This window comes from Balearica regulorum, chromosome Z (assembly GCF_011004875.1).
Source record: "Balearica regulorum gibbericeps isolate bBalReg1 chromosome Z, bBalReg1.pri, whole genome shotgun sequence".
In the NCBI taxonomy this organism is placed as follows: Eukaryota; Metazoa; Chordata; class Aves; order Gruiformes; family Gruidae; genus Balearica; species Balearica regulorum.
In genome coordinates, this window is record NC_046220.1 from 19,038,536 (window position 1) to 19,052,253 (window position 13,718).

At 35.3% G+C, this 13,718-nt stretch overlaps 1 protein-coding gene across 5 annotated transcripts in view; it reads left to right on the top strand.

Moving 5' to 3' along the window:
• The window catches only part of DMXL1 (Dmx like 1), an 82,145-nt gene that overhangs the window by 45,113 nt on the left and 23,314 nt on the right, over positions 1–13,718 (top strand). For 4 of the 5 annotated variants that reach the window (XM_075741005.1, XM_075741007.1, XM_075741009.1 and 1 more), the window contains 6 exons: positions 7–256; positions 1,877–2,955; positions 3,212–3,403; positions 4,209–4,285; positions 4,467–4,594; positions 6,391–6,639. In XM_075741005.1, the coding sequence (XP_075597120.1) occupies positions 7–256; positions 1,877–2,955; positions 3,212–3,403; positions 4,209–4,285; positions 4,467–4,594; positions 6,391–6,639 (1,975 nt within the window). Of the gene's footprint in view, positions 1–6; positions 257–1,876; positions 2,956–3,211; positions 3,404–4,208; positions 4,286–4,466; positions 4,595–6,390; positions 6,640–7,050; positions 7,165–13,718 lie in introns of all 5 variants that reach the window. The other variant, XM_075741010.1, reaches the window with a different exon arrangement.

The window sequence follows — 13,718 nt, forward strand, 5'->3', positions numbered from 1 at the left end:
AATTAGGTCTGCCTTGAAAAACTGAATGACATTCAATTGGCTCTTGTAATATCAAGACTTTATGAGTCGGAGTTTGAAGTATCTAGTACTTATAAGTCTATACTACAGAAGAGAATTTTGGGAAGTGTATTTCCTGGAAAAGAGAGCTCAGGAAACATGCACTGTGACCCTTTTCTGCGAAGTATAGCTTACTGGATTTTGGAAGATTATAGCAAGGCTCTTGACACTTTGATTAAACATTCTGTTGAAGATGGAGGTAAGAATTTGAGTATTTTGCCTGTTAGGCTGGTTTTAACTTTTTGTTCATTTAAGTAGTAGTTTTCTTAAAGTGTAGTCTGAACAAGACCGGGTACTGCACAGTTGCTCACTGTTACTAATAAATAGCTTGCTGTAGCAATGTATGTGGTTTTTATAGTAAATGTGGTGACTGTGGTGTTACTAACCTGTATCCCATGAAAGGATACTTAATTTATCCTTTAATTATGTGAATATCAGGATAGTGACAAATATTCTGCAGTTATGTGGCTGTTTTCCCAGCAGCAGCTTAAAGATAAAGGGAAAAATTAACTTCCTTAGTTAATTTGACTCCATCACAACCTAGGAAAAAAATTCTGATTGCAGTTACATAGCAGAGTCTGGAAGACATGGTGTTTTGTTGCTTTTAGTCTTTGGGAAGAATGGTTGACCACAATGACAAACTGTCATTGGAAAGATTTTGATATTTTCTATGATACAAGGAGGCCCACGTGGTGCCTGAAATACCATGTAAGTCTTCTAAAGTGATTCTTTTCCCTGTTCACTTGCTAGCTTTCTAGGCCTTCTAAGAATAAGTTGTATTATTACCTAAAGTTAACGTTCTTAAGGAAATTATTTCAAGTCCCTAGTAGTTAGCATGCTAGCTAGTTTCAGTTCTGGCAACTGAGAGAAACTTGGCGGGGATTTCAGTCTTCATTTGTCCCCAGAGTTGAATAATTAATTTTAAAAACAGATTTCCGAAGAAGTTACATTCCTCAGGATAATTTTGAGCAAATAAGGGATATAACGTTAATTTGTTTCCATCTTGGTCACATCCTCCTGTGTAAAATAATTTTAAAATGTTACTAATTCTTTTATTGGTTCTGCAACTTGTTTGTGGTGATTTGCTTTATTTTGCTACTTAAAAAGTGCTCTTTCATGTACTTTCCTATTTGTATTTAGTTGTGCCATAACCCCTGATAGAGGGAACAGTAAGGGTCTATCTCTGCTAAACTGGACTCTTTGAAAGCTGTTTGAATTTTCCTGTGCTGATGGTCATCTTTTCAGGGTTTTTCATGTTGTTACTTTTGGACATGAAAATAGACTGAGTTGGTGCTGCACTTTTGTGTAATTCATGTATTTGTATGTAATGTTGATATCAATATATATAAATGTCATGGATTTCCTGGTTTTATTTAAGTTGCATAGTTGTTAAAAGGTATACAAAATAAAAAATACTAATCTAAACTTCAAAAAGAAGAGACTTTTAAAAGTAAAACTCTTTAGTAAGGTGTAACATCTTATTGTTGTTTAGTGATGGACACTTCAGAAATCTAAATTGAACAGGAGTGTGGTCTTGTTTCACTGCAGTAGAACTGGCCTGACTTCAAGGAAAAGAAATGGCAGCTGTTTTAATTTAATGTCTTGTTCTCCCACCCAAGCTTCTCTTTAGTAGTGGTTAGGTTTGGTAATGTCCTCCCTCCCAAGATATTCAAATGATAAAAGTGTAAAGGAGGGTGCAACAAAGTAAATAATAAAATGAATATTCAGACTTAATAGCCTTGTGATAAACTTAGAACTTTGCAGATGGATTACTTCATACAGAATGGTAGCTTTTCCTCATGATGCAGTATCTTTTCAGGTGAAGGAGACGCCTCATCAAGTTGTAACCCTGCAGTGTTTAACTTCTATAACTACTTAAGAACACATCCTCTCCTGTTGAGACGTCATTTTGGCTCTTCTGATACATCTTCCACTCGCATTTGCCTAACAGTAGAAAATGGCTTAGCTGACAAAATCAACCTAGGCGAAAGACGGCTGTTTTTCACCACTGCATATGCTCATCTAAAAGCTGGTTGTCCTATGCTAGCCTTAGAAGTGTTATCAAAGATGCCCAAAGTTGTCAAGAGGTCAAAGTCGTTCAGTAGGTCCCCTAGTTTAATGGATACTAGTAAAGATTTCTCACCATCTTCTCCAGTTAAAGAGCTGGAAACAAAGGACCAATCTTCCAGTATCGATTGGTCACAGCCAGTACTGAATGGTCTGGGTTCATCTTCAGATTGTTCATCGGGAAAACATTCAAGTTCAACTTTTTCCTTTGACTGGAGCCAACCAAGTGTGACATTCCAAGATGAACACTTGAAACTACAGTCAGACAGTGAAACTGATGAGAGTGAAGATTCTTCCCTGGTAATGAAAGAGCTAAGACCTCTGAAGAAAACTGAAAAATTATATGAAACAAGTTCTAGCTACACAGAATCTTTTAGTGTAGTTGATGAAAAAGATATTCTAAGTCCATCAGAAGATATAATTTCAGCACAGCTGAAGTTTAGAGCATGCCTGAAAATTCTTACTGTAGAGCTTCGTACGCTGTCCACTGGTTATGAGGTAGATGGTGGGAAGTTGAGGTATCAGCTTTATCAGTGGCTTGAAAGAGAAGTGATAGCTCTTCAAAAGACCTGTGATTATAATGTTGAAGAGATAAAGTCAGGAATTAGTGTGCCAGAGGAAGCTACATTACATGAAAACACTGAAGACTTAGCTGACCAGCAAAAAGATATGCTACAGAAAGAAGACTTTCAGAAAAGACGTCAGTGGCTTCTGAAATACCAGTCTCTCTTAAGAATGTTCCTTAGTTACTGTATACTTCATGGCTCTCATGGTGGAGGCTTAGCATCTGTCAGAATGGAATTAATTCTGCTGTTGCAGGAATCTCAGCAGGTATGTGGGAGAGCTTAGTTTGTGTGTTCTCTGCTTTAGGTTTGTTTGTAGTTTTTGAATGTGTGTTGTATTATTTTTGAAGTTTTTCTATTATAGTGTGCACCTATAATAAATGTAACACTTTTTTTAACATGTTATGTTTTCTGTAGGTTATGGTTATTTTGTTGCTTAGAATCCCCTTCCCCTATTCTAAAAGTTCTTCTGTTCCCTTTCAGAAGCTGTACTATCACTTAGTGTGTTTCTTGCTTGGTTTTAGGAACAGTCAATCCAGATACCTTCCAGCCCTCTACCAGAGCAAAGCTCCATACCTCTCCTATTTGCTTGCACAGCTAGTGCCAAAACAGTGGTGGCTAATCCGTTGTTACATCTTGGTAACTTAACTCACGATATATTGCATGCCATAATAAACCTTGATTCGCCACCTCATCCAGATGCTCAGAACAACAAGGTGTGTATTTTTTTACAGCTGTTTGCATTTGTTGTTGTCATTGTCCAATTTGCTGTTATGTTTCTGTAAGATTTCTTCTGTATTTAACTGGGGACTGGAAACTTAAAGTGTTAGGTTAAATCTTTCCTGAAGTTTTGTATGTGCTAGGTCATAAGTCATATTTACTTCTACTACAAATTTCTAGAGAACACTCAAGAGACTGCTCAGTTACTTGTCTGTGCTTCATTTCAGAGGGAACAGACAAATAAGTATAATAAACTCATTTTTTTAACTGAATCGTTTTGATCAACAGATTCTCTAGCTCTTTGCACGTGTTTTGTGGTATGTTAAGAAAAGTATCAGCTATGATAAAAATAGTGATCAGTGTGATACTGAGTAAACTATGTGTGTGTCTCAGCTGCACAAGAATTGGTCAAAAACTAAGATGCATTATAACATTCATTCTGAAGCAAAGACTTTGTATTCTGAGCCAGCTTATTGCTACTGTCTTAGGGTATAACCACTTATGACTTGTACAGAGGTTTATGTTGCTGTTTCTTAATTGAAAGCTTTGCAGCTAGAACTGATCTGTGATCATGAGTTGGTGAGGGAGCAGTTCCTCTTCCCTTTCATTGCACAGTGAATTGGTTTATCAGAAATGAATTCTGAAGAGAAGGTGGCTTTGTAAGTGATTTTTGCCATAAGTGCTTATACTTTCCATATCCAGTGCTTGTGCCACTGTTACAAATGTGTATGCGTGAAAGGCTATGATACTTGCCACTGTTTGTCTTGAGTGTAATATGTTCTGTAAAACTTTGTCTTACAGATATATGTAATGCATACCTTAGCAGCATCGCTTTCTGCTTGCATCTACCAATGTCTTTGTGATGGCCACAGCTACAGGTAAAGGTCTATGAAAAGTCATTTTTAGAGAATGGTCAACACACCATCTCATGGAGAGATGGTATAATAGTGCATGAGAAGGCAGTGCTCACGCTTGCCTACATCTAGAAAGGACTATTGCTTGAGTAGTTTTAAACTTTTTTTTTTTATAAATATGACATCCCACTTTTCTGTTTCACAGCTCATTTCAAGCAAATCAGTTCACTGGAACAGTGTATCAGACAGTGCTATTAACTCAGCGCCATTCTCTAAGAACAGCAAGCTTAGAAGAAACAGTGACTCCCAATACATCACCTGCTCAGTGGCCAGGTATCTACAGTTGATTTGGTTTTGTTTTTTTTTTCCTCTTAAGGAAAACTTAATTGTCTGGGTCCATTGTAAGTGCATGTAGCTCTGGACTTTCTAGTAGTATTTGTAACAGCTATGTGGTTAAAATAAATTGTCATAATAAAATTTTATCTTCATTTTTCAAAAGCTCTAAGCTAGTAATTCTGGTTATTCACTAAGTAGAGTTGTTTTTTATTGCTTTCTCTTGCTAAAAAATGTTAGTGGGGGCCATAGAAAAGGGCAAGTAAATAGAAAATAGGGTGTTGTCCTGTGCTCTGCTTGCTCCCCCTGCACGCAACAGATAAGTCTCACCATTATTCTACTTTTGAAAAGGACCTGAAAGGTTATCTTAGTTTGTGCTCCATCTCAGAGTGATTGTAGCGTATGTACAACTTTTGAACTAACTCGAAACTATTGACAATGAGAAGTTCATAATGAATTATGATTTTCTGTAGCTCTAAAACCCACGTAGGACTTCAGGTAGTTCTTAACGTGTGCTGGGATTTATGCAAATGAAGCTACACTGGTCACATTACAGGGAGTGTAAGCTATGTAACAGATGTCTGTCTGAGCTTCAGTTTACAACACTAACTTTAATATAAGCGTAACCAAGAAATATGCTTTTAATTTATGGCATTTGTTTTTTCAATAAGAAAATTTCACACTAAAAATTAAAATCTTTTGGAGAAACTTAAGCAGTCTGTGTTTGATGCTATAGTGTTTTTTCTTTTCCACAAAACATTCTGTCATTGAATCTACAGATTTTAGAGATAAATCAGTTTGTCATCTGTTTTCTTCTTATTTCATTAGTTGCAGAGTTAAATTTCTAATGAATGAGACAAGGGACTATTAGCAGTTGTGCTTATAGGTAACATCACACTTTTAAATGTTAAAAAAGATTTCTCTTTTTTAACAGCTTCACATGCTTTGTGTGCAAATGGGAGAGTATGACACAAAGCAGAATTCTTTGGCTGCTGCTATTTGTGTTTTAACGTACGTGCATGAAGTGACACAGTTGGAGCCACATCTGAAACTCTACAACTTTTTATGGGAGCTTAAAAATAGTACAAGATGTTTAATATTTGGGTGAAAGAACATTTGGCAGACAATGCATAGTTCAGGTTGATGCCCATGAATTTTGCTTGGGTTTACCACTGTAAAGTGAGAATATAGCATTTCAACTTAGTGTAGTTATAAACCTAACTGGTGAAACGTGCACCACAGGAAATTCAATGAGCAGAAATAATATTTTAAGTATAAGATTTGGATGCTATGTATTGAGTATACTGTGAGGCACTGGATTAAAAGTAGAGAGTAAAGAGCTAACCCTTTGCGGAGAGAATTGAGGAGCCAGAAAAGAGAGCTTGAGACATGGAGGGGCGAAGAAAGATTCTTGTAAGTAATGTAACTAAATTTTGTATTATAGAGTTTCAGTATCAGGGAGTTGAATTAAAGCTGCCAGTGGCTTGTTTTGTGGGTTTTTTTAAGAAATATCTCAAAATTTGAGTGCTTTTTTGTGATATTTTTCTTCCTTGTATTCTTGAAAAGGTGCTATTTATTTCTTTAACTGTTAGTCCAAAACGTGAAGCTGAAAAGCTATAATAAACTATTAAAAATAAATAGCATGCCACTTTCTCCTGGCATTCCATTTCCTCTAAAGGGTAGAATTTTTCTACACTAGAAGGTACTAAATTACATAGGTTGCCAGTCAAATACCCGTAATAATCCAAAATACATACACACAGATATATGGTTGTTTTTTTTTTTTTTACAAACAGGAATAACAGCTCTAATACGTCTCCTGAATTCTGCTGGTGAGGAAGCCCAGCCAGGTCTCACAGTTTTACTTTGTGAAATTCTAACTGCAGTCTATCTGAGTCTGTTCATCCATGGCCTAGCAACACATTCTAGCAGTGAGTTGTATAGAATTATGGCTCATCCACTTAACAGCAAAATGTGGTCTGCCATCTTTGGAGGAGGAGCTCATATGGCCAGCAGAGGACAACTTCAAATGAAGACAAAAACTGGTTAGTTCTATTGTTTTACTTATATTTGTGTTCTGGTTTTTGGTTTTTGTTTGTTTAGGTTTTTTAAGAAAATTATGTGACTGCTGAAAGCTTAAGAGTAATTGCTTTAAATAGTTTGTGTTGGGTAAGAATTCAATATGGTTTTAGATGTGCAAAGAAAAACAAGGATCTAAAATTATTGGCATAGATATTCTGTAAAATAGAGTAGGAAGCAGAAGTGAATGTTACTGAAATAAAGTTTCCAAGTAGCACAACTGCTGTAGCGTGAGGGGGGTTAAGTTCATCTTAAAGAGAAAATTTTCAGTACTATTACAGCCTAGTTTTTAATGTTAATTTTAAAGCTTTCCAGTTCTGTCATAACAGGAATATATTCCCATTTTACAAATATAGTATGTTTTCTTTCTTTGGCAGGTAGGCACTTCCCAATGCCTAGCCCACATCAGGTAGTAGTGTTCTCCATGGAATGCGTGGGGTTTTCGAAATCCCTTACTGCCTTCAGTACTCATAGTCCTACCAAATCTTCAGGCAAGATACTAGATTTAGTACTAGGCCTCTACATGCAGTTTGCTATGTGTGATTTTTTTGCATATGTAGAAAGACAGAAAAACTTCTGTTTACAAGCCATGACATAAAAATTTAAAGAAATTTAAAAAGCAGTTCAATTGGGCCTTTAAAAAAAAGAAAATGGGCACTGCTGTTGTATTCTTGCTACACTTAATTTGGAATTGATATTAAATACGAAATGACTTTGACCATGGTTTGAAAGGATCAGAAGTGTTTCATATCTTTGGAGAGCTGCTTGTTTTGCTGTTTGAATATAAGCATTATTATGCATGTGGATTTCTAAGTGTTCATTCTAGACATTGCAAAGAAAAGATGTCTTGATACTCAATTTTGATAGTGTGAGAACCCTTTAGGAAAGTGAACAACCCTCAAGTTTTGAATTCAGATGATTATAATTTATCCTGAGGTCCAGAATGAATTCTGTAATGCTTTTTGGTACATCACATCCTAGTATATATATAAAAATGTAACTATATAATTTTTGCTGTTATTATTGATATTATTTGTATGTTACATATAAAAATGTCTTACTTTGCATTTAAAGAAAACTGAAAATGTAGTCTGTTTAAATACAGACTTTGTCAGACATATAGAAAAGTATTTTCAGAGTAGAGATCTCTAATCAAAAGTGAGTTCTTTATCTAAATCTGATCATTTTTCTCTGTAGTATTGAATAAATATTTCTCATCGTTTTGTTAAAGTAAATACATTTGCCATATCAGAATTGTAGGAAGGCACAACTGGCTTCTGGCAATTCTAAGTTTCTTAAGTGTTGGTAACTGTCTACTGAGGCATCTTAATGCTTCTGCTACTACTGTTTTAAAATAATTGTTTTTACATGGAAATGTATTCTGAAATGTATACTAAATTTCTACTACACATTTTTTCTTAAAAATTAATGTTGGCTGTCTGATCATAGAATTAGTAAAGCAGTTGCTGGAAGAATCGAGAAGCTGAAAGTGAAAATTTAAGGGAAGAAGGGGCCTTTCTAAATACAAATTTGTAGGGATAATTGAACACTAGAAAAGGGGCCTAGAGGGGTTGTAGAGTCTCCATCTTTTGGAGTTATTCAAAACTTGAACAAACTGGGCCATCACCTAAGTCAGTCCTGTTCTGAGCTAGGGGTTGCACCAGGTCCCTTCCAACCTATGTAATTCTAGGGCTTTGTGGATCTATTATTTGTTTTTAATGTGTGTTCACCTAGAGCAAGTTTTTGGGAAAGAATTTGAGAGAAACATTGTTCTCTGTCACTTTAAAAAAAAATAAAAAGGGAGAAAAATAGACCCCCAGCGAAGCAGATGATTCACATTAAAATCAGCTATATTTTTGTGTCTTTACTGTCATGTTTTATTTTTTCTTCTGACATCCAGAAATGAACACTGAGAAGTGACCGGAATGCTTGTTCCAGTCAACTATGACACGTTCTTCCATAATACGATTTTGATTTTGTATAGCTTCTCATTTTGTTATGCATAACCAGACTTTTTTCTCTTAAGTTTATTTTTAGATATTTGTGAAATGTTTTCACTCTCAAATGGAGATCAAAGGCCAAAAATTCTTAACACTAGAAATTTTAATATAATAACATTGTATGTCCTGCATGTCTTCTCCTCCTTGCTTGTCCACCGCTCCCCCCACCCATCCTTTAGGACTTTATCCGAACGTGGATGTCAAAGTTTCAAACTTGTTTTACGAGATTATAGTACTACGTACAATGCTGGCCAACAAAGTTACGTGATTTCCCTTTGTGCTCTTTGCTTTAGTTGACTTGAGCATATAACAACTTTGGATATAAAATTTCTCTTACATAAATATGCTCTTTTTTACAGAAAACAAAAAAACAGGAGCCAAAAAATAGTTGCTGGTAGTCTTGTAAAATCCTGACCTCTGTTAGGAATTAGTTTGTATGAAAAACTATTGGTTCATTGCCTCTTTCACTGTAAAGATCAGACAAAGGTAGCAGTTTGCATGCTTTTTAGAGCTGCCTGGCATGTTACACTTGTTTCTTGTTTTTGCAGTTGCAGCAAATGATTTTGATAAACTGGGTTAGCATTTGAAAATTTACATCATGTCTTAAAAATGAGAGAGGCAATTAGCATCTGAAAAATAACCCTATTGTTGATTGTAGTAGATCTTTTCAGAATCATATTCACCATATAGTTTCTCATCAAAACTGCCTTAGAAAACTGTTTTGTAACTTAAGTCTATATAGAGATGGTAAGTACTCTGTAATCCAGAGGGTTCTTAAGGAAAACTTTGAATTTTGTTTTTATGGTTAGAATCCATAATTTCATTTCATATATTTGATTATTCCATGCTACAAGAGTAAATTAAATGCAAAACTCCTTCCAAAAATTGAGTGTATTACAAGTATACTTTATGGACTTAAAGTTGTCATTTTGGGTTTCAGATGTAGAAAATTAGAAATCTGATAAATAACTCTTCTTACTAGTCAAGTATTTTCCTCTGCTGATTGTCCTAACTTTCCAAGCAATTAAAAAAGCTTTAACACAAATATTATTTCTGAGTACTGCCATAGTTGTACTTTGGTAGGGAGAAACAATAAACTGTCAGCTCTTACTGTGATGAGTTTTGCCTAACAGGCCTGGGGTTTTCAGAAACAGATGCCTTGGTAATGAGGATGTGCACATAAAATTTATCCATAGGATGTGTAGTCCTGCTGTCAGTCTTATGCATCTATTTCTTTTGTTAGATACTCTGAATTAATTTGTAGCTTTCACTTGATCTCCACAAACCGTTATTCAAGACCAGCTACAGTCTGCCATTACAGTTTTTATAAACCTATGACTTAGAGTAACAGAGCATTTAAGCAGAAGATGAATTTAGTGTTTGGCCAAGTTTTTCTTGGGCAATTTAAAGAAAAAACAAACTCTTAGAACTCTTGCATTTATCTGCTTGCTGTACCTACTTTGAGGTAGGTTTCATCCAGAATCTAAACCAAAACAACAAAAACTCTGACTTGCATCAGTAGTGCTTTGGACTAGAAACTTTCTGCTTTAGTCTAGATCCAACATTGCAATATATCTGCTGCTCAGTTTCACCAGCAAATCAGAAACAACTGTAAAAAGTCTTCATTTTTAGACTTTATCACCAGGAGTGACTTAATCTCAGAACAGATAAAAGGATACAGATTCCTCAAGTTTTAAAGCCTTCCAGCTTGTGTAAGGACCTACAACAGCCATGTCAAACTGCTCCTTTTTAATGCACAATTCCCTGGAATATTGTTGGTATGGAAACTTTGATGTCAGTGTGAGAATAATTGCCTTTAATTCCAGCTCAGAATTAGAGACTGATGTTGGGCTTGTTTTCTTATTGTACTTTGGAGTACTGATTACTTCATTACTTGGGTGGCCTTTCTATTCTGTATTAAAGTCTTTGTCTTCTCACTACTGTCTTATTCTTGGTTGTCAGCCATTAAAACATAAGTTTGACTTGAAGTGCTTGCACTGTGAATGATGGAATTATTTTGGCTCAGTAGAAGCAGCCTTAGATGATCAGAACAGGAAATGTCAACAAAGTCTGTGTGTGCCACCAAGTATTTCATTGTGCTTATCTAATTTTTTTGAGAGGTTTCCATTCACTGTTTATTGAAATGCCCACAATGTATACAGTGTCTTCAGAAGCATCTGAGAGTTTAATATATACTTGCTTTGAGCTTTTTAGTGAATCACTACTCATTAAATAGTGCATAAATGCAACAAAAAATGTACAGTCTTGTGTACATGTAGTAATGAAACTGCAGCTTATGGAACTTAATTGCAGTTGCTACTGTTGAGTGCTAATTCATTAAATTAATGACCACACAAGTTATTGCCCATGAGTAAGCAGAATATTATGTTGAAAACTTCAGGATTTGTAACCTTGAAAAATGCAAATTCTTTTTAGATTTGATGTAGAAATGTCCAGCAGTGCAGACTTTCACCAGGCTGCTGTTCTACTTGGCCTTCATAGCTTCCCAAAGAATTACAGAAAACTCTGCAGGGCTTTATACTTACTAAAATGATTCTAGGTGTGATTCAAAATCAGTATTTCTTTGTCATGTATCTGTCATTCCACTCTGTTCTGGACTTCAGCAGTGCTGGTATTTGTTGATGCCTGCAGCCAAGGATGATACTTTTGTAAGAAGACAACTTCATAATTTTACATCTCTTAATTAAGACTTTCATTTTTCATAGTATGTTGGGGTGTTGATGCTTCGTACCTACATACAGTCTTTGATAAAACACAGTAACTCTGACTTGCATTTTAGTTTTTTTAGAAATTAAGAGATCTGCCTTTAACTCTTCCTGGGAAGGTGGAAGGGAGGTGATGTGGGCAACAGGTCTTTTGAATATCATTGCATGTGTTAGATCTTGGCAGAAATAGAAGTATTTTTCTTGTCTGAAATACTCCAATATTCCTGGAAAATAACATAAATACCACATTTGTCTTATAAGTAAAATGGGACCAAAGATGAATGTTTTGAATGAAAACAAAAAAAAAAGTAGAAGAATTTTAACTATGAATATGAGAAATTTGAAGCTGAGTATAATTGGCGATCTGAAATCCCAAATGACAAAGTCAGATTTTTAATGAATTTAATTTAAAGATTTTTAGAATGAAAAAATAAAAAAATATGGCGTAGTAGTAGTAGTATGAATTTCAAACCACTTACATGGTTGTACTTTCATTTGCCTTAAATATTGAGTTTTTTTCCAGTGGCTAGCCTGCAGTATTCCTAAAAATACAAAGAATGATCCAATAGAATGGGAAAAAAAAGTACTGTAAAGCGTTTGCTTTTTGAACAACCTGATTGCTTAGAGAAACAACGTGCAAGCGTATACTTGCTTATTTCTGTGTCATGCAACACATGCTCCTTATTTCATGCCTAGTGAATTTTTTTTTTTTCTAAGCAATTGCTAAAAATTCAGAGTGATGCATGTGCATGCTCTTTCTTAGCTGATGAGCTTTAAGTAATGAAATGAAAGTACATTGTACTGCAGCTATTATATTTGTGGCTTTTTAGTACAGGTAAGTGAATTTCAAATAATATCCCTAACAGGAAAAAAGTTATGATGCAGTATAGTAGTGCAACATAGACTGTTAAAATATCCCAGTTTCAAGATGAAAGATGAGATGTTGTCTTCAGCTTTTATTAGATTCTATATATAAATTATTTTATAGTTCAGCAGCTTGTAGGGGTAATGGTCACATTTGTATGTGGTCAAAGATGCTTTTCAAGATCCTTGGAAAAACATGTGGGTGTTTTTCTGGTCCAAAAATGGCCAGAAATCATGAAAAAATTCCATCAGCCATTGTGAATACAGAGAATTAGCCTAGTTGAAGAAAAATTAAAAAGAAAAAAATCATACTTGTATAAAAAAAAAGCTTTTTTTTAAATCAACTTAAATCTTACCTCCCTCAGGGTTTAGTTGGCTTAGTTTGTTTTATGAACATGTAAATCTTATGTGGAGTATAACTGTTCTTAAATGAGTGCTGTTTTTCTTTCATCCAGAGTGTTAGACCTTCTGTTTTCAAGTGATTGCAGTAGCCATAAGAGTTTTGAAGGAAATAGTCTTTCAAGCATCTATCAAGACTCAGCAGTGTCCTGTGGATAAAACATGTAAACTAAAAAATAAGGGTATAGGCAAGACTTCTTAGTAGTTCACTCCAGCATGCATAGGGATGCCATCCCGTTTTGTGCCATCCCCAGCATTATTAACAGGAGAAAGTAATTTCAGAAGCTGCAATGGAATTTAGTTTTGTGAGCCCTTGGTAGCAGAAGGGAATAAGGAAAGTGAAAACAATAAAGCACCCATTTGTATTTGTGATGTTCATATTAGCTCATCCTTGCAACCAGGCTGGCCCAACATGTTGATGCTTGAACTCTGACAGGGATATCTAATCTCCAAGTATCAAGTAGCAAGCAGATCTGAGTCCGTTTTGTCTGTGGTGGATTGATTGATTCCCTTTCTCTCTCATTCCTTCCCCTTCAAAAGTGTTCTGGAGAGCCAGAACACAAACTTAGTGCTCAGGGACAGTGACAATTGATGTCATTCCTCCTTTACTAACAGAAAGGCTGTATTGGAATACAATTCACCTACCAAGAACTGGAATGGTTTCAGGTTATCAGATAGTTATGTGATCCTCTTTAAGCCATTACTTTTTCCATATTTATTGATACTTCTCAATTAGCAAGAAAGTAAGGGATCTGAAATGAGGCTTGCTCCTTCATTCGCTTGTGATGTACCTGCATTAAGAAATTTCTGATAGCTTGGATAAGCTGTTTCCTTGAGTACGGTAAACATCAAGAATGTAATTCAAATAAATTTCTCGTAGACACTGCCTATTCTGGAAAAAGCCGATGTTGGGGGAAGTGAGGGGACCCCTCAACTCCAAGAGTTAGAGTATTACTACAAATAATTAGTCCTTCCCTATTTGATAAGATATATATCGGATTGTGTTAGTTAAAATGGGATCTTTTATATTTGCTGGAGAAATATACTGTCAGAACA